Source organism: Oryx dammah, unplaced genomic scaffold, assembly GCF_014754425.2.
Source record: "Oryx dammah isolate SB20612 unplaced genomic scaffold, SCBI_Odam_1.1 HiC_scaffold_23, whole genome shotgun sequence".
Taxonomy (NCBI): Eukaryota; Metazoa; Chordata; class Mammalia; order Artiodactyla; family Bovidae; genus Oryx; species Oryx dammah.
The window spans coordinates 74,908,280-74,932,714 of NW_024070207.1; the positions used below are offsets into that span (position 1 = coordinate 74,908,280).

Below are 24,435 nucleotides of genomic sequence, written 5' to 3' on the forward strand. Positions count from 1 at the left end.
TTGCTACCTGCTGGGAGCACTTCCCTTTGTTTTTCTCCTGTCTGTCCTAACAGAGATGAGGAAATCAGGCAAAAGGCTGCAGCATTGATCATTTCTCTCATTTCCCTTCCTTTGCAGATTATTCCTCTGCTGTTCAGAAATTTTCTCAGACATTGCAGTCCTTTCAGTTTGATTTCATTGGAGATACACTGACTGATGACGAGATTAACATTGGTAAGTCTTCAGCTATTTGTGGACATGTGACTCTCAAAGCAGGTCTGAAAAAAAGCAACCTCCTTGGTGGATATAGAGAACGTGAGAATCTTTGATCCCCCCTTTGTCACCTGTTGTCCTAAGTTCCTGGGAGACTGCTCAAGAAACATAAAGAAACATTCCCTCCTAGTCCCATTTCTTCCTCATACAAAAGCAATCCAAAGATATCCCTTTGGACTTCCCTGGTGGTACAGTGGATAAGAATCTGCCTACCAATGCAGGGAATATCGGTTTGATCCCTGGTCCCAGAAAATTCCACAAGCCTTGGAGCAACAGGCCCATGTGCCACAACTACTGAGCCCATGTTCTAGAGCCTGTGAGCCACAACTACTGAGCCCACATGCTGCACCCACTGAAGCCTGTGCTCCACAACAAGAGAAGTCCCCACAATGAGAAGCCCATGTACCACAATGAAGAATAGCCCCTGCTCACCGCAGTGAGAGAAAGCCCATACACAGAAAAAAAGACCTAGCACAACCAAAAATAAATAAATAAAAAATATATATTTAAAAAATATCCCTTAATCTTCCATTTAGGTCTTTGACTCAGTCTGCAGGGGAATTTTTCTTAAAAAAATTCTAAAACATGAAAACGGAGCTTCCCAGGTGGCACAGTGGTAAAGAATCCACTTGCCAATGCAGGAGATGCAGGTTTGATCCCTGAGTCAAGAATATCCCCTGAAGAAGGAGATGGTAAGCCATTTCAGTATTCTTGCCTGAAAAATTCCACGGACAGAGGAGCCTGGTGGGCTACAGTTCATGGGGTTGCAAAATTGGATATGACTGAGCAAAACACATGAAAATATATATTTTTTTGGTGAAGAATGAAAATTAATTTCTTGGTTTATTTCCCAAAATAATTCAGAATGAGGTTCTTCTAAGGAACAAATCCCCTAGAAAGTTTAATATTAGCATTTATATATGTATACTTTTCAGGCAACAGGAGATTTGGCATCTCCCTTGGGAACTGAATTTAAGGACTTGCCTTAGTGTTTTCCTCTGTAAAATGTGGTTAATGAATATCTCTCAAAGATGTTATAATTAGGAAATTGAACAGTGGAAATAAAAAGAGCTTTGTGTTTGTGTCAGTTATGAAGTTAAAGTAGTATCAGCAAAGTATAAGTCTTCCCTGGTAAAGAATCTGCCTGCAGTGCAGGAGACTGCCATCGTAGGAGATGCAGGTTCAATCCCTGGGTCAGGAAGATCCCCTGGAGAAGGAAATTGTAACCTACTCTAGTATTCTTACTAGAATACTGGAAAATCCCATGGACAGAAGAGCCTGGTGGGCTACAGTCCATGGGGCAAAATATGGCCCATAGACTTAACTGAAATACAATTAAATATTGTCTATGGGTGGTTTTGTATTATAACAGCATTGAGTAGTAGTTGCAGAGGCTACATGGTTTTCAGAGCCTCAAATATTTGCTGTCTGGCCATTTAAAAAAAGTTTTGTAACCACTGAGTTAAAGAGTTAGTGCAAAACATTTGCTAGATGAGAACACAGAACTATTATGAATGATCTAATGTCACTGAAGTAATTATGTGTATGAACCCAAGAAATAAAATATAAAAATATATTGTTATTATAGTGAATGCTTGTGCAGTAAATATGAATAACATATAAGTGTATAAAATATGAAATTACCTATACTAATAAGGTATTCCAACATAGAACTGTTTTTTGTGTATGTAATTTAATTCATACTAAATACATAATTTTATCTAATTTTAATTTAACATTTCATCAAGCATTTTCTCATATCATTAAAAAATCTGAATGCTTCATGGGAGTGTAGGACAAGAACATTGTTTCATTCATTTCTATTTCCCTAGCATGTAGAGGAGTACCTAGCATATAGTAGATAATTAATACATGTTTGTTGAATGAATGAGTAATGGATGCATTTGAGATTCATTATTATAGGAGCTATACTTTACATGCTGTTCAACTATTGTTAGAAATTTGGCTTATTTCTAATTTTTCATGACTATAAATAACCCTGCAATGGATATTTTTATGAGGTTGATGACTAATGTTTTGGATAAATGTGGCAGTATAACTAGTGAGACAGACATTTGTATTTGGATTATTTCTTTACTCATGCCACAGCATTCTACTTCTGCATATCTATCTTGTTCTGAGGGCATGGCTTATTTAAAGGTTAATATTGTGAGGGTTTGATAGCCCAAGTTTGAACTCTAGTTTCTCAATGTATTAGCTATGTAATCTTGGCAAGTAACTTCACCTCTATGAGTGTAACATTTCTCATCTGTAAAATGGGAGTGAGGTAATCAATGCCAAGTGTTCACAGTGTCTAAATAAATGTTAGCTATTTAACCATTGTTGTTAATATAAGGTTTGACTACTTTATACTTTTTAATGGACTGAATGTTTTTGTATCTCCACAAATTCATATGTTGAAATTCTAACTTCCAATGTGACAGTAGTAGGAGGTCGGTTCTTTGGGAGTTAGTTAGGTTATGAAGGTGAAGCCCTCATGAGTGGTATTAGTATCCTTATCTCTGTGACAATCTAGAAGGGTGGGGTGGGAGGGAGGTTCCGGAGGGAGGGGACATGGATGTAAAGAGGGCTGATTCTTGTTGATGTATGACAGAAAACCACAAAATTCTGTAAAGCAATTACCCTTCAATTAATTAAAAAAAAAAAAAAAAGAGAGCGGGAAAAGAAAACAGATTCCAGAGCACTCTCTCACCCACTTTCTGTCATGTGAGGATACAGTAAGAAGTTGATAGTCTGCAGCCTAGAAGAGAACGCTCATGAGAAACTGACTTTGATCTCAGACTTTTAACCTCCAGAACTGTGTGAAATAAATAAGCCCACCCAGTCTATGGTATTTCCCTATAGCATCCTGAACTCAAACAAACAAACAAAAAAAAAAAAACAAAAACAAAAACAAAAGAACAGGAATTTGTACTGAGATTTGGAGGGTGTTGCTATAATGAACACCTGAAAATGTGGATGTGGCTTTGGAACTGGATAATGGACAGAGGCTGGAAAAGTTTTGAGGTGCATGATATAGAAAGCCTAGATTGCTGTGAATAGAATTTTAAGGGTGATTCTGGAGAGAGCTATGAAAGAAGAGAAGGGTAGAGAAAGCCTCAGTATTCTTAGAGAATACCTAAGTAATCATGCATGAAATATTGGTAGAATATAGATGGTAGAGTCCATTTTGATGAAGTCTCAGGCAAAAATGAGCAACATGTTATTGGAAAATGGAGAAAAGGTGATCCCTGTTATAAAGAGACAAATACTAGGGTACATTTTTTGTATTCTAGTGTTCTGTGAAATGCAAAACTTGTAAGCAATGAAACTGAAAATTCGGTTTATGCAATTTCTAAGCAAGTGTTAAAAGAGAGGTTTGGTTTCCAATGGCTATTATACTAAAATGTGAGAGGAAAGAAATGAACATAAGGTAAAATTTTTAAGGAGAAAGGAACCATAACTTAAAGATTTGTCCATATTGCAAAACATGAGGAAGCTTATTTGGAAGAAAACACTATTGTACTTCGCAGGTGGTGCAGTGGTAAAGAATCTGCCTGTCAATGCAAGAGTCACAAGTTAAATCCCTGAGTCAGGAATGGGTTTAATCCCTGAGTCAGGAAGATCCCATGAGATAGAAAATGGCATCTCACTCCAGTATTCTTGCCTGGAAAATTAAATGGACAGAGGAGCCTGGAGGGCTACAGTTCATGGGGTCACAAAGAGTTGGACACCACTGAGCATCTCACATGCTAGTGAAGAAATGCTCAAAATTCTCCAAGCCAGACTTCAGCAATATGTGAACCGTGAACTTCCAGATGTTCAAGCTGGTTTTAGAAAAGGCAGAGGAACCAGAGATCAGATTGCCAACATCCACTGGATCATCGAAAAAGCAAGAGTTCCAGAAAAATATCTATTTCTGCTTTATTGACTATGCCAAAGCCTTTGACTGTGTGGATCACAACAAACTATGGAAAATTCTTCAAGAGATGGGAATACCAGACCACCTTACCTGCCTTCTGAGAAATCTGTATGCAGGTCAAGAAGCAGCAGTTAGAACTGGTCATGGAACAATAGACTGGTTCCAAATCAGGAAAGGAGTCTGTCAAGGCTGTGTATTGTCACCTTGCTTATTTAACTTATATGCAGAGTACATTGTGAGAAATGCTGGACTGGAAGAAGCACAAGCTGGAATCAAGATTGCCTGGAGAAATATCAATAACCTCAGATATGCAGATGACACCACCCTTATGGCAGAAAGTGAAGAGGAACTAAAAAGCCTCTTGATGAAAGTGAAACAGGAGAGTGAAAAATTTGGCTTAAAGCTCAACATTCAGAAAACGAAGATCATGGCATCCGGTCCCATCACTTCATGGGAAATAGATGGGGAAACAGTGGAAACAGTGTCAGACTTTATTTTTTTGGGCTCCAAAATTACTGCAGATGGTGATTGCAGCCATGAAATTAAAAGATGCTTACTCCTTGGAAGAAAAGTTATGACCAACCTAGACAGCATATTGAAAAGCAGAGACATTACTTTGCCGACTAAGGTCCATCTAGTCAAGGCTATGGTTTTTCCTGTGGTCATGTATGGGTGTGAGAGTTGGACTGTGAAGACAGCTGAGTGCCAAAGAATTGATGCTTTTGAACTGTGGTGTTGGAGAAGACTCTTGAGAGTCCTTTGGACTGCAAGGAGATCCAACCAGTCCATTCTGAAGGAGATCAGCCCTGGGATTTATTTGGAACGAATGATGCTAAAGCTGAAACTCCAGTACTTTGGCCACCTCATGTGAAGAGTTGACTCATTTGAAAAGACTCCGATGCTGGGAGGGATTGGGGGCAGGAGGAGAAGGGGATAACAGAGGATGAGATGGCTGGATGGCATCACTGACTCGATGGACACGAGTCTGAGTGAACTCCGGGAGTTGGTGATGAACAAGGAGGCCTGGCGTGCTGCGATTCATGGGGTCCCAAAGAGTCGGACACGACTGAGTGACTGAGCTGAACTGAACTGAAGGATTCCTATAAATGAGCTTTGGCTAAATGATTATTTTATAAATCAAGATATTATTTACACAAAAATGCACCATTTAAATGTGTTCAGCTCAATGGCTTTTAATATTTGAAGAAAGTTGTACAGACATCACTGTCATAGAATTCCAAATTATTTTCATCACTACTAAAAGAAACCACAAACTGTTCGTATCAATCCCCATTGCCACCTTACCCCTACATTCAATGAACCACTGATCTGCTTCTTGTCTCTATGAAGTTGCCTAGTCTGGACATTTCATTTAAACAATAATAATATAATATGTGGCTTTTTCTGACTGACTTCTTTGACCAAGCATATTTTCAAGGATATTTCATGTTATTCTGAGTGTCAATCCTTTGTTTCTTTTTACTGCCTCAAATTGTTCCTTTGTATACCTGTGTCACAACTGTGTAACCATTCAGCAACTGATGAATACTTTCATTCTTTCCATTTACTGGCTATTAAGAACAATGTTCAAACTACCTTACAATTGTGTTCATTTCATGTGTTCATCTCACATGCTTATGCTCAAAATACTTCAAGCTAAGCTTCAACAGTACGTGAATTCAGAAATTCCAGATATACAAGTTGGATTTAGAAAAGGCAGAGGATCCAGAGATCAACTGCCAACATCCGTTTGATCAGAGGAAGCAAGGGCATTCCAGAAAAATGTCTACTTCTGCTTTAGTGACTACGCTAAAAGCCTTTGACTGTGTGGATCACAGTTCAGTTCAGTTCAGTCGCTCAGTCATGTCCAACTCTTGGAAACCCATGGACTGCAGCATGTCAGGCTTCCCTGTCCATCGCCAGCTCCCGGAGCTTACTCAAACTCATGTCCATCAAGTCAGTGATGCTATCCAACCATCTCATCCTCTGTTGTCCCCTTCTCCTCCTGCCTTCAATCTTTCCCAGCATCAGGGCCTTTTCCAATGAGTCAGTTCTTCACATTGGATGGCTGAAATATTGAAGTTTCAGCTTCAGCATTCGTCCTTCCAATGAATAATCAGGATTGATTTCATTTAGGATGGACTGGTAGGATCTCCTTGCAGTCCAAGGGACTCTCAAGAGTCTTCTTCAACACCACAGTTCAAAAGCATCAATTCTTCAGGGCTCAGCTTTCTTTATAGTCCAACTCTCACATCCGTACATGACTCCTGGAAAAACCATAGCTTTGGCTAGATGGACCTTTGTCAGCAAAGTAATGTGTCTGCTTTTTAATATGCTGTCTAGGTGGGTCATGGATTTTCTTCCAAGGAGTAAGCACCTTTTAATTTCATTGCTGCAGTCACCATCTGCAGTGATTTTTGAGCCCAAGAAAATAAAGTCTGTCACTGTTTCCATTGTTTCCCCATCTATTTGCCATGAAGTGATGGGACCAGATACCATGATCTTAGTTTTAGAATGTTGAGTTTTAAGCTAACTGTTTCACTCTCCTCTTTCACTTTCATCAAGATGCTTTTCAGTTCCTCTTCAATTTCTGCAGTAAGGGTGGTGTCATCTGTGTATCTGAGGTTACTGACATTTCTTCTGGCAATCTTGATTCCAGCTTGTGCTTCATTAAGCCTGGCATTTCACTTGATATACTCTGCATAGAAGATAAATAAGCAGGCTGACAATATACAGCCTTAATGTGCTCCTTTCCCAATTTGGAACTAGTCTGTTGTTCCATGTCCAGTTCCAACTGTTGCTTCTTGACCTGCATACAGATTTCTCAAGAGGTTGGTAAGGTGGCAGGGTATTCCCATCTCTTAAAGAATTTTCCACAGTTTGTTGTGATCTACATAGTCAAAGGATTTGGCATAATCAGTAAAGCAGAAGTAGATGTTTTTCTGTAATTCTCTTGCTTTTTCTATGATCCAACGGATGGTGGCAATTTGATCTCTTGTTCCTCTAAATCCATTGAACATCTGGAAGTTCATTGTTCACATTCTTTTGAAGCCTTGCTTGGAGAATTTTGAGCATTACTTTGCTAGTGTGTGAGATGAGTGCAGTTATATGGTAGTTTGAACATTCTTTGGCATTGCCATTCTTTGGGATTGGAATGAAAACTGACCATTTTCAGTTCTGTCATCACTGTTGAGTTTTCCAAATTTGCTAGTGTATTGAGTGCAGCACTTTAACAGCATCATCTTTTAGGATTTGAAGTAGCTCAACTGGCAGTCCATCACCTCCAGTAGCTTTGTTCATAGTGATGCTTCCTAAGGCCCACTTGACTTCACATTCCAGGATTTCTGGCTCTAGGTGAGTGATCACACCATCATGGTTATCTGGGTAATGAAGATCTTTTTTGTATAGTTCTGTGTATTCTTGCCACATCTTAATATTTCCTGCTTCTGTTAGTTCCATACCGTTTCTGTCCTTTACTGTGCCCATCTTTGCATGAATGTTCCCTTGGTATCTCTAATTTTCTTGAAGAGATCTTTAGTCTTTCTCATTCTATTGTTTTCCTCTACTTTCTTTGCACTGATCACAGAAGAAGGCTTTCTTATCTTTCCTTGTTATTCTTTGAAACTCTGCATTCAAATGGGTATATCTTTCCTTTTCTCCTTTGCCTTTAGCTTTTCTTATTTTCTCAGCTATTTTAAGGTCTTCTCAGACAACCATTTTGCCTTTTTGCATTTGTTTTTCTTGGGGATGGACTTGATCACTGCCTCTTGTACAATGTCACAAACCTCTGTCCATAGTTCTTCAGGCACTCTGTCTATCAGATCTTGAATCTATTGAATTTAATAGAATCCCTTGAATTTATTTGTCTCTTCCAGTGTAATAATAAGGGATTTGGTTTAGGGCATACCTGAATGGTGTAGTGGTTTTCCCTCCTTTCTTCAATTCAAGTCTGAATTTTGCAATAAGGAGTTCGTGATCTGAGCCATAGTCAGCTCCTGATCTTGTTTTGCTGACTGTATAGAGCTTCTTTGTTTGGCTGCAAAGAATACAATCAATCTGATTTCAGTATTGACCGTCTGGTGATGTCCATGTGTAGAGTCTTCTCTTGTGTTATTGGAAGAGGTTGTTTGCTGTGACCAGTGTGTTCTCTTGGCAAGACTCTGGTAGCCTTTGCCCTGCTTCATTTTGTACTGGTCCATTTTGTGGATCACAAGAAACTGGAAAATTCTTAAAGAGATGGAAATACTAACCAATTTACCTGCCTCTTGAGAAACCTGTATGCAGGTCAAGAATCAACAGTTAGAACCAGACAAGGAACAGCAGACTGGTTCCTAATTAGGAAAGGAGTATGTCAAGGCTGTGTCTTGTTACCCTGCTTATTTAACTTCTATGCAGAATCCATCATGCAAAATGTTAGGCTGCATGAATCACAAGCTGGTATCAAGATTGCAGAGAATCATATCAATAACTTCAGATATGCTGATGATACCACCCTAATGATAGAAAATGAAGAGGAACTTAAAAGCCTCTTGATGATAGTGAAAGAGGAGAGTGTAAAAGCTGGCTTAAACTGAGCATTTAAAATCTAAGATCATGGCCTCTGGTCCCATCTCTTCATGGCAAATAGATGGGGAAAAAATGGAAACTGTGGTAGATTATATTTTCTTGGGCTCCAAAATCCCTGTGGACGGTGACTGAAACCATGAAATTAAAAGACATTTGCTTCTTGGAAGAAAAAAGGTATGACAAACCTAAAGGACATATTAAAAAGTAACAACATCACTTTGTTGACAAAGGTCTGTATAGTCAAAGCTTTCTTTTCTCCAGTAATCGTGTAAGGATGTTAGATTTGGACCATAAAGAAAGCTGAGTGCTTAAGAATTGATGCTTTCAATCTGTGATACTGATGAAGACTCTTCAGAGTTCCTTGGACAGTAAGGACATTAAACCAGTCAATCCTAAAGGAAATCAACCCTGAATATTCATCGGTAGGAATGAAGCTGAAGCTCTAGTCTTTTGGCCACCTGATGAAAAGAGCCATCTTATTGAAAAGACCCTGATGATGGTCAAAATTGAAGAGAAAAGGAATAGAGGGCCAGGATGAGGTGGTTGTATAGCATCATCAACTCAATGGACATGAGTTAGAGCAAACTCCGAGAGTGAGTAAAGGCCAGGGAAGCTTGATGTGCTGCTGTCCATGGGGTTGCAAAGAGTCGGACATACTGAATAGACTGAGCAACAAACAGTGAATAAAACAGTCAACAATATTTGTACAGAAATGGATGTCTGGATATGTTTTAAGTTGTTTTGCAAATATACAAGGCATGGAACTGTTGAATCATATGATAACTATATGTTTAACTTTTATTTATTATTTTAGCACTTGTCAAAGTCACTTTAAACTTACAGAATGTTATATGTCAATTATATATCAATACAACTGCAGGGAAAAGCTGAGGTAGGAGCATTCCCTCAAGAAAAGAGAAGGAAAAAGGAAATCAATATTGAATTGAATAGGTACTGAACTTTTCTTCTTTTGTCCTTAGATTTGACACCTGTAGTGGTGCCATTGGGTTGTGGCACTGGTTTCTACCTCTTTTCCCTTAGACCTCTGCCCACTTGCCCATCAAGTACCATAATTAATTTGGTTTATCTTTTATTCTGTCCTTTCAGCTGAATCCTTCAAAGAATTTGCTGAATTGCTCAACGAAGTAGAAAACGAGAGGATGATGATGGTAGGTCATTAACACTTGGCCTGGAACCAAGATCATGGCTGACTTTGGACATTTTTTCTGTCCTCATTAGTTGGAGTGTTGCTTTTTTGTTTGAATTTCTTTCTCATTACTACCTGGGTACTATAAAGACTGGAATTTGATTTGGTTATTCTATCTCAAGTTCCCATTCTGAGAGTTTAAAGGGAAATCACTCTATTCATTTCAGTGAGATAAGACTTGAGAGGACATTAAATTTGGCTGTTGAACATATTGACAAAAATTGTGGTCTTTAGTGTTCTTAAACAAATTATCTATTTGTGTTTATCTGCTTTTAGGAATAGTGAGTTTATATTTATATGTTTACATTTAAATGTGATAGTTTTATTTATATCTATGTGATAACTTTTTTTCTTACATTTAAAATCTAATTCATTTTAATATTAATAGACTTTGATATTTAGAGCAGTTTTAGTTTTGTAGAAAAATTGAGTGAAAATACAGAGATTTCATATACAGATGCCCTTTGAACATGTGTTTGAGGTCTGTGAGTCCACTTATATGTGGGTACTTTTCAATGAATACTATAGTACTACATGATCTGACTTTGGTTGAATTTATGGGTACAGAACCTCAGGCACTGGAAGACTGAGTGTAAAGCTATATGTAGAGTTTTGACTGCACAGGGTTGGGGCTTATGCCCTTAACACTTACACTGTTCAGAGGTAAACTGTACTCCCTTTCTCCTTGCCACCACTCCCCATATAGTTTCCCTTATTATTAACATCGTGCATGTGTGGTTTCCCTTATTATTAACAACTTGCATTTGTTCCAATTAATGAACCTATATCAACACAATATTATTAGCTAAAGTCCATAGTTACTTTAGGGTTCAATTTCTGTGTTGAATATGTTATCACTTTTGACAAATATTTAATGACATATATACAACATCAAAGTTTCATCATACAGAATATTTTCACTGCCCTAAAAATCTCCTGTGATTCCCTCTACCTTTTCTGACACCCAAACCCCTGACAAACACTTATCTTTTTCTGTGTTTTGCCTCTTCTAGAATGTCATATAATTGGAGTTGTATAATATGGCTTTTTCAGATTGGCTTCTTTGACTTAGCAACATGCATTTAAAGTTCCTCTATGTCGTTTCATGGCTTCATAACTCATTTCTTTTGGTCAGTGAATAATATGTTATAGTATATATTCCATTATATGGATGTGCCATGGTTTCTTCATTGTTTCACCTTATGAAGAATATATTGGTTACTCCCAAGTTTTGGCAATTATGAAAAAACTTCCATACACATCTGTATACAGATTTTTATGTGGATATAAATTTTCAGCTCTTTTCAGTAAATTCTAAGGGATACAATTTCTAGATTGTGTGATGAATAGGTCTAGCTTTGTAAAAAACTGCCTAACTGTTTTCCAAAGTGGCTGTACCATTTTGCAATCTCACCAGCCATGAATGACAGTTCTTGTTGCTGCACATCATTGCAAGCTTTTGATTTTGGCTGTGATTTGGATTTCACCCACTCTAATATGTATTTTCATTGTTGTTTAGTTGCTAAGTCATGTTCAGCTCTTTGTGACTCCATGGACTGCAGCGTGCCAGACTTCCCTGTATTTTACTATCTCCTGGAGTTTGCCCAAACTCATGTCCATTGAGTTGATGATGCTAACTATCTCATCATCTGTTGCCTCCTTCTTCTCCTGCCTTCAAAGTTTCCCAGCATTAAGTTCTTTTCCAATGAGTTGGCTCTTTGCATCAGGTGGCCAAAGTACTGGAGCTTGAACTTCAGCCTCAGTCTTTCCAGTGAATATTCAGGGCTGATTTCCTTTATGATTAACTGCAAGGTTTGATCTCCTTGCAGCCCAAAGGATTCTGAAAAGTCTTCTCCAGGACTAGAATTTGAAGGTATCAATTCTTCAGCAGGACTAGAATTCGAAGGTATCAATTCTTCAGCACTCATCCTTCTTTATGGTCCAACTGTCACATCAGTACATTACTACTGGAAAAACCATAGCTTTGACTATACAGATTTCTGTTGGCAAAGTGAAGTTGCTGATTTTTAGTATGCTGTCTAGGTTTATCATAGCTTTCTTTCCAAGGACCAAGTGTCTTTTAATTTCATGGCTGCAATCACCACCCACAGTTATTTTGGAGCCAAAGAAAATAAAATCTGTCACTGCTTCTACTTTTCTCTCTTCTATTTGCCAGCAAATGATGGTAGCAGATGCCATGATCTTAGTGTTTTGAATGTTGAGTTTTAAGCCAGCTTTTCACTCTCCTCTTTTACCCTCATCAAGAATCTCTTTAATTCCTCTTCAGTTTTTGCACATTGGTGGTATCATCTGCATATTTGAGGTCATTGACATTTCTCCCAGCAATCTTGATTCTAATTTGTGTTTTATCCAGTCTAGCATTTCACATGAGGTATTCTGCATACATGTTAAATAAGCAGGGTGACAATATACAGCCTTGAGATAATCTTTTCCCAATGTCGAACCAGTCCATTTTTCTATGTCTGGTTCTAATTGTTGCTTCTTGACCTGCATACCAGTTTCTCATGAGACAGGTTAGGTGGTCTTGTATTCCCATCTCTTTAAGAATTTTCCATGGTTTGTTGTTGTCCACACAGTCAAAGACATTCGTGTAGTCAATGAAGCAGAAGTAGGTATTCTTCTGGACTTCCTTTGCTTTCTTTATGATCCAGCAAATGTTGGCAATTCAATCTGTGGTTCCTCTGCCTTTTGTAAATCCAGTTTGTACATCTGGAAGTTCTCAGTTCACATACTGCTGAAGCTTAGCTTGAAGGATTTTGATCATTACTTAGCTAACATGTGAAATGAGTGTAATTGTACATTAGTTTGAACATTCTTTAGCATTGCCCTTCTTTGCAGTTGGAATGAAAATTGACCTTTTCCAGTAGTCCTGTGGCCACTGGTAGGTTTTCCAAATTTGCTGACATATCGATTGCTGCACTTTAACAGCATCGTTGTTCAGGATTTCAGATAGCTCAGCTGTAATTCCATTGCTTCCACTAGTATTGTTCTTAGTAATGCTTCCTAAGGCCACTTGATTTCACACTCCAAGATGTGTGGCTCTGAGTGAGTGACCACACCATCGTGGTTATCTGGGTCATTAAGACCTTTTTTGTATAGTTCTTCTATGTATTCTTATCACCTCTTCTTAATGTCTTCTGCTTCTGTTAGGTACTTATCGTTTCTGTCATTTATCATGCCCATCCTTAAATGAAATGTTCCTTTGTGTATAATGGTAAATGTTTGCTGTTGTAATTTGCTTTTTCCTGATGACATTTGATTTGGAACATATTTCGATATGCTTATTTGCTATCTATACATCATCTTTCATGAGGGATGTATTCATGTCTTTTGCCTACTTCTTGAAAGTGAAAGTCTCTCAGTAGTATTTGACTCTTTGTCTTAACTTCTTTTTCCTATTGTTAAGTTTTAAGATTTCTTTGTATATTTCGGATGCCAGTCCTTTATCAGAAATGTTCTTTGCATAAAATATTCCAGTCTGTGACTTATCTTTTCATTTTTTAAGAAAGTCTTTTGCAGAGCAGAAGTTTTGAATTTGAATGAAGTCTATTTTATCAGGTCTTTCATCAATCATGCTTTTGGGGTTGTATCTAAAAAGGCATTACCAAACAAGTCATCTATATGGTTTCATATGTTATTTTGTAAGGCTTCCCTAAGGCTCAATGGGTAGAGTATCTTCCTGTAATACAGGAAATACAGGAGATGCATGTTCAGTCCCTGGGTTGGGAAATTCCCCTGGAGGAGGAAATGGTAACCCACGCCAATATTCTTGCCTGAAAAATTCCCCGTGTTGAGGAGCCTCATGGGCTACAATCCAAAGGGTCACAGAGAATTGGACACACTTATGCACTGGCATTAAGATCTTGTAGGAGTTTTATAATTATGTTATACATTTAGGTCTATGACCCTTTTGAACTAATTCTTTTTTTGTTTGTTTTCTTTTTAAAAAATTTATTTATTTTTAATTGAAGGGTCATTATATAATTTTATTTTTTTATTATTATTTTTTTAATATATTTATTTATTTTTAATTTTTACTTTACAATTCTGTATTGGTTTTGGCATAGATTGACATGAATCCACCACAGGTGTACATGCGTTCCCAAACATGAACCCCCCTCCCACCCCCCTCCCCACAACCTCTCTCTGGGTCATCCCCGCGCGTCAGCCCCAAGCGTGTCATATCCTGCATCAGACATAGACTGATGTTTATTTTTTGTTAAACATCAACAAGAATCAGCCATAAGTATACCCACATCCCCTCCCTCATGGATGTCCCTCCCATCTCCCTCCTGATCCCACCCTTCTAGATTGTCACAGAGCCCCTGTTTGAGTTCCCTGAGCCATACAGCAAATTCCCATTGGCTATCTATTTTACATATGGTATTGTAAGTTTCCATGTTACTCTCTCTATAAATCTCCCCCTCTCCCTCCTCCCCCTCCCCTCATGTCCATAAGTCTGTTCTCTATGTCTGTTTCTCCATTGCTGCCCTGAAAATAAATTCATCAGTACCATCTTTCTAGATTCCATATATATGCCTTAGTATATGATATTTATATTTCTCTTTCTGACTTACTTCACTCTGCTTAATAGGCTCTAGGTATGTCCACATTATTAGAACTGACTCAAATGCATTCCTTTTTATGGCTGAGTAATATTCCATTGTATATATGTATCACAGCTTCTTTATCCTTTCATCTGTCAATGGATATCTAGGTTGCTTCTATGTTCTAGCTATTGTAAATAGTAGTGCAGTAAACATTGGGATACATGTGTCTTCTTCAATTTTGGTTTCCTCAGGTTATATGCCTAATAATGGGATTGCGGGGTCATGTGGTGGTTTTATTCCTGGTTTTTTAAGGAATCTCCATACTGTCTTCCATAGTGGCTGTATCAATCTACATTTCTCCACACCCTCTCCAGCATTTATTGTTTATAGAATTTTTGATGATGGCTATTCTGACTGGTGTGAGGTGGTATCTCAGTGTTGTTTTGATTTGCATTTCTCTAATAATGAGTGATGTTGAGCATCTTTTCATACAGCTAGCTTCTTTTACAGAAGCTATCTGTATGTCTTCTTTGGAGAAATGTCTCTTTAGGTCTTTTCCCCACTTTTTGATTGGGCTGTTTGTTTTTCTGGTATTGAGTTATATGAGTGGATAGTATATTTTCGAAATTAATTCTTTGTCAGTTGTTTCCTTTGCTATTACTTTCTCCCATTTTGAAGGGTTGTCTTTTCACCTTGTTTTCAGCTTCCTTTTCTATACAAACGCTTTTAAGTTTAATTAAGTCCCACTTGTTTACCTTTATTTTTATTTCTGTTACTCTAGGAGGTGGGTCATAGAGGATCTTGCTTTGAGCATGTTGTCAAGTATTCTGATTGTATTTTCCTCTAAGAGTTTTATAGTTTCTGCTAAACGATCTGCTGTTTATCATGTAGGTTTTCCCTTGTATGTTGCTTTTCCCTTGCTGTTTTTAGTATTCTTTGTGTTTAATCTCTGTTAGCTTGGTTGATATGTGTCTCAATGTATTTCTCCTTGGGTTTATCCTCTAAGGGACTCTCTGTGATTCTTGGACTTGACTATTTCCTTTCCCATGTTGGGGAAGTTTTCAACTATAATTTCTTCAAAAATATTTCTCAGTGCCTTTCTTTCTTTCCTTCTTACTCTGGGACACCTATATTTCGAATATTGGTGCATTTATTGTTGTCCCAAATGTCTCTGAGAATATCCTCAATTCTTTTCATTCTTTTTCCTTTATTCTGCTCTTCAGCAGTTATTTCCACCATTCTGTCCTCCAGCTCACTTATCCATTCTTCTGCCTCAGTTATTGTGCTATTGTTTCCTTCTAGAATATTTTAACTTCAGTAATTGTGTTATTCATTATCTGTTTGTTTATTCTTTATTTTTTTCTACATCCTTGGTGATTATATTAACTGTGTTGTTCCTTGCATTTTCTCCATTCTATTTTCAAGTCTTTGGAACGTCTTTACTGTCATTGTTCTGAATTCCCTTCCAAGTAGATTGCCTATTTCCTCTTCATTTATTTTTTCTTGTGAGTTTCTACCTTATTCTTTCATTTGTTCTCTATTCCTCTGTCTTTCCATGCTTTTTTCTAACTTGCTCCATTTGAAGTCTCCTTTTCACAGGTTTTATAATTGTATTCCTTCTTCCTTTTGCTTTTTGCCCTTGGAGAGAAAGGTTGGTTGAGTGGTTTGCATTGACTTTTTGTTAGGGGTGACTTGTGCCTGTGTTCTAGTTAGAGGAGATCAAGCAGATCAAGCAGGTAATTACAGAAATAATGGGACACATACATACTTCCACACACACAGTTATAACCAAAATATTCTAAAGAAAAGAGTACAGGTGACTGACTTAGTGAACAAGGGAAACCAAAGTTGATAATGACCAATTAAAAGCAGAGCTCACTAATGTTCAGTATTTAAAGCTGAGCCTCAGCAGAGTGCTATCTGGGGAATATAGCAAAGATAGCACAACAATTTAAGTTACATGATGAAAAAAGAAAATGAAGGAAGGAAAAAAGGGAGAAGAGAAAGAGAAAAGAAAGAGGAGAAGGGAGAGAAAAGAGAAAAGGAAGGGCATGAAAGAGAGGGTAAATAAAAGAGAAAAAATAGCAAAGCAAAGATAAATAGAGACATGTGACCGAGGTTTGTATATATTCAGGAATAGCTACAGCTGATAAAGAAGTTTAAGAAAGCAGTCAAATATATAAAAAAACAAAATCACAAAAATCACAAAAAATGGTGAAAAAAATCTTAAAAAGAATTTTTTTAAACAAGAAAAACAAAGAGGACAACTCCACAGCACTGCAAAAGGGTAATGTGAACATGGAAGTATGCAGGGGGAATAAACAGTGATTCATAAGAAAAAAAAAGTTCTCAAGATGGTAGTTCTTCTTGTTTGTGGAGTTTGCCCCCATGGATAGGGTTGGATTAATGTCCTGTGACGTTTTCCTGGTTGTGGGAGCTTGTGCCTGTGTTCTTCTGGTTGATGGAGCTGAATCTCGTCTCTCTGAAGGGCAGTGCAGTGTACATTGGTCGGTTTGGGGGGTGTCTGTCGGTTTGGGGGGTGTCTGTCAGTTCAGTATACCTTTGGACAATCCTTCTGGCTTTGTCAGTGTTAGACACGTCTATTTCCACAGCCGTTTTGAAGTGGCCCTCTCAGGATAATTTAATGTCACCAGCCCCCTACTTGTCCCTGGAATCTTCGCTGGTGCTTCTGTTTTCTGGTCTTGCCTTGGGTTGCAGACCAAAGCTTCCTAAGTCGGGGCTTGTATGGATCTTTTCTCTGCTCCCTGACCCTTCCCTTTGCATCACGGAGACGTGTATGGGCTTCCCTCAGTCCCCTGAGGTTGCCCTATATGTCACAGGGCTTGTGTGCATTTGCTTGGTTCACTGGACCCACCCTCTATGTTGCAGGTATTGTGTGCACTTGTCTCAGGCCCACTCTCTGCATGGAGCGGGTGAGGGGGGGACTTGTGTGCACTTGTCCTGTCTCACTGGGCCTGCCCTCTGTGTCGCAGGGCTTGTGTATTCTTTTGGATCCCCGGGCCTGCTCTCTATGCTGTGAGGTTTGTGTGTGTTACAGAGGTTTGTATGCCACGCCTCTCTTGGCACCCTGGGTCTGCCCTCTGCACCACAGGGCTTCTGTGGGCTTGTTTCAGTTCCCTGAGCCCGATGTCTGGTTGGGACCACAGTCTGTGAGCTGTCTATGGGCTGAGAAGTGCAGCCTTCTCTGTTCTCCGACCTCCAAGTCTCTGCTTTGTCCAGCCTTCTGAGATTGTGCAGATAACCCTCCCCATAATGAGGTTGCCTCCCAGCTCATGGCAACTGCCCCTGTTACCGAATTCCCTCCCTCCCTCTCTCAGTGCACAAGCTCCCGTCCAGATGTTCTGTGCCTTTTCCCTTTTTATATCTCCATCTTCTCTCCTACCTCATTCCAGGGAGCTTAGCCTGCCCCCTGGAGGCCTGTATGTCTCCATCTTCTCTCCTACCTCATTCCAGGGAGCTTAGCCTGCCCCCTGGAGGCCTGAGGTCTTCTGCTGTCGCCTACAGGTTGCTTTGTAGTTGTTCCATATCTTATTGAGTATTTGATGTATTTGTGGGGAGGCTAACCATCTCCCTATCTTACTCCTCTGCCATCTTTTTCTGGCCTTTTTCCCCTTTTGAGATAATTCTTGAGAAACTGTAAAGATTGTCTCCAGATTTTTTTTTAAAATGTGGATATCTGGTTGTTTCATCACTGTTTCTGAAAAGACTGTCCTTTTTCCATTGAATTACTTTAGCTTCTTTGGCAAAGATCAATGGATTATTTTTGTGTGAATCTATATCTGGGCTCTGTTCTCTTCCACTGATCTATTTGTCTATTTCTTCAGCAATATTATACATTTTTTTGCAAAGTTAAAAATATTGAAATATAGTTAATTTAAATATTGTATTATATGTTGCTCTTGTTTAGTCACTTAGTCATGTCTGAATCTTTTGTGATCCCATGGACTGTAGCCTGTCAAACTCCTTTGTCCATGGGATTTCCCAGGCAAGAATCCTGGAGTGTATTGTTATTTCCTTCTCCACGGAATCTTCCTGAATCAGGGACTGAACCCATGTCTTCTGTATTGCAGGTGGATTCTCTATTCCCAAGCCACTGGGCAAGCCCATGATTCAGATACATATATATTAAAATTATTTTCCATTATCAGATATTATAAGATGTTGAATATAGTTCCCTGTGCTATACAGTAAATCCTCATTGCTTTTCTATTTTAGGTATAGTAGTTTGTTTGTGTTAATCCTATCCCCTTGGTAACTGTAAATTTACTTTTTATGTCTGTGAGTGTGTTTCTGTTTTGTATATAGATTCACTTGTATTATTTTTTAGCTTCCACATGTGAATGATATTATATGGTACTTGTCTGACTTACTTCACTTAGTATGGTTGTCTTTAGGTCCATCCCTGTTGCTGCAAATGGCAATATTCCATTGTATGAATCTATGCTTATATATACATATATATATTTATATATACATATTATATATATACTATATATACTACATATACTATATATATATAGTGTATATATATACCACATGTGTATGGGCTTCCCTGGTGGCTCAGACAGTAAAGAATCTGACTGCAATGTGGGAGCCCTGAGTTCGATCCTGAGTTGGGAAGAACCCTTGGAGGAGGGCATAGCAACCCACTTCACTATTCTTGCTTGGAAAATCCCCATGGACAGAGGAGCCTGATGGGCTAGAGTCCATGGGCTTGCAAAGAGTCAGACATGATTTAGCGACTAAGCACAGAATGAATATATATATATATATATATATATATATATATATATATATGTATGTGTGTGTGTGTGTGTATATGATATGTGTAAGATGTGATATATATATCACATCTTCTTAAGCCAAACATGTGTTGATGGGCACTTGGTTGTTTCTATGTCTTGGCTGTTGTAATAGTGCTGCTATGTACATTGGGGTACATGTATCTTTTGGAATTAAATTCTCATTTTTTTTGGATATATCCACAGGAGTGTGATTGCTAGATCATATAGTAGCTCTATTTTTAGTTTTTTAAGGAACCTCCATACTGTTTTCCATAGTGGATGCACCACTTTACATTCCCACAAACTGTGTAAGGGTTCCCTTTTCTCTGTATACTCTCTAGTATTTATTATTTGTAGAATTTTTAATGATGACCATTCTGACCAGTGTGAGGTGATGTTGTTCACTTGCCCCTTGTGTCTGACTCTTTGTGACCCCATGGACTGCAGCACACCAAGTCCCCTGGTCCCTCATCATCTCCCAAAATCTGTCCAAGTTCATGTCCATTACATTGGTGATGTCATCCTGCCATCTCATCCTCTCATGCCCTTTTCTCCTTCTACCCTCAATCTTTCCCAGCATCAGGGTCTTTTCCAGTGAGTCAACTGTTCACATCAGATGATAAAAAATTACTGGAGATTCAGCTTCAACATCAGTCCTTCTGAATGAGTATTCAAGGTTGATTTCCCTTAAGATTAACTAGTTTGATCTCCTTGCTGTTCAAGGAACTCTCAAGAGTCTTCTCCAGCACCACAGTTGAAAGTGAAAGTGAAGTCACTCAGAGTGTCTGACTCTTTGTGGCACTGTGAACTGTAGCCCACCAGGCTCCTCAGTCCATGGGATTCTCCAGGCAAGAATACTGGAATGGGTTGCCATTTCCTTCTCCAGGGGATCTTCCTGACCCGGGGATCGAACCCAGGTCTCCCACATTGCAGGCAGACGCTTTAACCTCTGAGCCACAAGAGAAGCACTATAATTGGAAGGCATCAATTCTTCAGTGCTCTGCTGTCTTTATGGTCCACCTCTCACAACCGTACATGACCATTGGGAAGGCCATAGCCTTGACTGTATGGACCTTTGTCAGCAAAATAATGTCTCTGCTTTTCAACACACTGTCTAGGTTTGCCATTGTTTTCCTGCCAAGAAGCAAACGTCTTCTGATTTCATGGCTACAGTCACCATCTGCAGTGATTTTAGAGCCCCAAAAGAAAAAATCTGTCATTGCTTCCACTTTTTGCCCTTCTATTTACCATGAAGTGATGGAGCTGGATGCCATGATCTTAGTTTTTTTTAATATTTAGTTTTAAGCCAGCTCTTTCACTCTCCTCCTTCACCCCCATCAAGAGATTTTTTAGTTCCTCTTTGCTTTCTGCCATTAGAATGGTATCATCCAGATATCTGAGGTTGCTGATCTTTCTCCCACCCATCTTGATTCCAGCTTACAACTTATCCAGCTTGGCATTTCTCATGATGTGCTCAGCATATGGATTAAACAAGCAGGGTGACAGCAGACAGCCCTGTTGTACTTCTTTCTCAATCTTGAACCAACCAGTTATTCCATACAGAGTTCTAACTGTTGCTTCTTGACTTGCATATAGGTTTCTCAGGAGACAGGTAAAATGGTCTGGTATTCCCATCTCTTTAAGAGCTTTCCACAGTTTATTATGATCCACACAGTCAAAGGCTTTTGTGTAGTCGATGAAACAGAGGTAGATGTTTTTCTGGCATTCCCTAGCTTTCTCTATGATCCTGCGAATGTGTGAGGTGATACCTCGTGGTTTTGATTTGCATTTCTCTAATTATTTAGTGATATTTAGTACCTTTTCATGTGACTTTTGACCATCTATAGTTCTTTGGAAAAATGTCTATTTAGATCTTTTGTCTACTTTTTAATTTTTTAATATTAAATTGTGTGAGCTGTTTGTATATTTTGGCTATTAACTCTTTGTTATTCACATTGTTTGCAAATAATTTCTTCTATTCTGTAGGTTGTTTTTTCAGTTTGATGATTTCTTTGCTGTACAAGAGCTTTTAAGTTTCATTACATCTCATGTTTATTCTTGCTTTTATTTATTTTGTTTTCAGAAACTGAGCTAAGAAAACATTGCTGATTTATGTCAGAGAATGCTTTGCCTATGTTCTCTTCTAGAATTTTTATGGTGTCATGTCTTATATTTAGATCTTTCTTCCATTTTGAGTTCATTTTTATATAGAGTGTGAGGGGCATTCTAATTTCATTGATGTACACGTAACTGTCCAGCTTTTCCAACACCACTTATTGAAGAGACTATATTTTATCCACTGTATATTCTTCTTGCATCCTTTCTTATAGTTTAATTTACTATTTGTCTGTAGATTTACTTCAGGGCTCTCTATTCTTTTCTTGTTGTTGTTCAGTGGCTAAGTTGTATCTTACTCTTTGTGACCCCCGTGAACTGCAGCATGCCAGACTTCCCTGTCCTTCAGTATGTCCTGGACTTTGCTGAATCTCATGTCCATTGAGTCAGTGATGCCATCCAACATCTCATCCTCTGTCACTCTCTTCTCCTCCTGCCTCAGTCTTTCCCAGCATTAAGGTCTTTTACAATGAGTTGGCTGTTTGCATCAGGTGTCCAAAGTATTGAAGCTTCAGCTTCAGCATCACTCCTTCCAATGAATTGATATTCCTTTCTATTGATCTGCATTTGTGCCAATACCATGCTGTTTGGATAACTGTAGGTTTGTAATGTTGTCTTAAGTCTGGGTGAGTTATGTCTCTAGCTTTGTTCTTTTTCCTCAGGATTGTTTTGGAAATTCTGAAACTTTTGTCTATTATATGTTCTAGCTCTGTGAAAAATGTTATGGACCAATACCACACTATCTTGATTTAATGTAACTTTGTAAATAAATTGTGAATTAGGGTAGGAACTTTAGAACCTATTTATCAATATCCACAAAATAAATTGCTGGGATTTTGGTATTATGTTGAATCTATAGATTAAGTTGGGACAAACTAACATCTTAGAAATATTGTCTTACTATTCATGAACATCAATTATCTCTTCATTATTTATACCTTCTTTGATTTCTTTCATCAGAGTTTTATAGTTCCCTCCTATTAGATTTATTTTTTTTGGATATATTTTTTTGTGAACTATTTTAACAGTTGAAAAACAAAAAACAAAAAATAAAAAACTCTAGACCCATACCAGCAGTGTCACCTGGAAAAATTGGTAGAAATGCATGTCTTTAGCCACACTCCAAAGTTATTTGAGACTTTAATATGGAAGTAACTATGTTGTTCAATATTTATTTTTATTAGGAGCATGTGGTTGAATTGGAAGCAATGTAAAGGACCACAAAATGGTCTATCTTCCCTTTCTGTCATTAGATGACTTTCTATTGGCAGCTCAGTTTTGTTAAACCCATTTATTCTGATAGCAAGAGCTCTTTAATCTTCCTGCTTCAACAGGAAGTAATCACTCTTCCTGCTTCAACAGGAAGTAATCACTCTTCCTTTTCAACAGTATGATTTCTCAGAATACTGGTACCATTTTATCTTGGCTCCTGGAGAGTTAGGATTGAAAGCAGGGCCTTTAAGCAGGGAAATAATTGCTGTGCCAATAACTTGGTTGTTGACTTCACACTAATCACTTTATTTCTTCTAGTCTCCCTTTTTTTATATGTAAAGTGAGAAAATACTTCCCACCTCCCAAGTTTGTTGTATATACGCCAAATGATAAAATGAATATGGAAGTGTTGCAAAAATAGAAAAAAACACTGATCATATAAATGTTTCTACTTATCTTTTGTTACCTAAAAGATTAGGATTGTGGAAATGTGACTTTGGGAATTTTCTTCATTTAAGAAATTTGCTTTTGAAAAGATACTTAAGAGTTCAATATGGGTAGTCTTCCCGGAGCCTATTAGATGCCCCACTAGTTTAATGTTTTCTTCTATCACAAGAGTTTTTGGACTGCTACAAATTTGATCTCAAAGACATTCACCCCCATTTCATTCAGATGCCAGTAGAAATGTAATCTGTACAGCTCTTAAGCTCTATTTGTTTCTTGACCTCTTTTATTGATCCCAAAGTTCTAAAATATACACCTTTTGAGATGTTTTCCTCACCATTCTTCTGGCTGTTTTCCATAGGACTAGCTAATTTTCTTCTGTCTTTAATTATAGTGTGCTCACTCAATTCTTCAATCATATATTGAGTATTGCCTTCCCACTTCCTATTTAATTCCAGGAATGCTGCTGTGAAGGTAGGGCTAAATGAAGGCCTTTTACAACATACCAGGAATTTATTGCTTGACTGCATCTCTTTCATCTCCTGGAAGTGTAGTAAAAGTACTTGTGTACCTCAGTATGGTAGCTGTTAAAGAGCTTTTTATCATTTCTCTAAGAGGAGGCCAAAAAAAAGCTTTAGTAGAAGATGGAGGAAGATCACAGTCCTAGCATGTGACAACTGCAAATATTTAGTCATTCTCATAAACAAGGTTTAACGTGTGGAAGAAACCATGGAGAAAACAAACAAAGAGAAGCCTTTATTTCTTAACAAGTATAGTGGAGGAGGTAGTAGTACCTCTGAAAGTGTCCTTTAAAAATCTCGATAACAAGACTTTCTCTATAATTAAAGATAGGAGGCTTACCTAGGTGCCATTCTGACTCTGAAGGGAACTCTTTTGGCAACAGTAAGGTCTGTTTTTGAGGACTGCAAAAAATGAACTTAAACAGTGTACTTTCAATGCCTTCTTTTTGTAATATGTTAACCATCAAAGACTCATTTACTAATGATCTGTTGCTACATAACACCCTATTCTAAAACTTATCAAGTTAAACTAAAACTATTTAATTTTATTTCATGTTTTTTTTTTGGGGGGGTTGGGAATTCAGGCAGGGATCACCTGGGAGATTCTTCTGCTCTATGTGGTGGTATTCACTTGGGATATGGGGTGGTATGGAAGATAAAAAATAGCTTCATTTACATATCTGACTCCTTAGTGAGATGACTGGAAGCCTGAACTCAGCTGAACTACTGACAAGAATGTCTACATTTGACCCCTCTAGCTTGGTAGTGGCAGGATATTTCAACTTCTTATACTGTGGCTCAGGTCTTATGAGGACTGTTT

The 24,435-nt window shown here is 38.1% G+C and overlaps 1 protein-coding gene across 3 annotated transcripts in view; it reads left to right on the forward strand.

Annotated features, from left to right (window-relative positions):
• Positions 1-24,435, forward strand: part of OPHN1 (oligophrenin 1) — a 567,594-nt gene that overhangs the window by 141,284 nt on the left and 401,875 nt on the right. For all 3 annotated transcript variants that reach the window (XM_040265770.1, XM_040265772.1, XM_040265771.1), the window contains exons 3-4: positions 118-213; positions 9,848-9,909. In XM_040265770.1, coding sequence (XP_040121704.1) covers positions 118-213; positions 9,848-9,909 — 158 coding nt within the window. The remainder of the gene's footprint in view (positions 1-117; positions 214-9,847; positions 9,910-24,435) is intronic.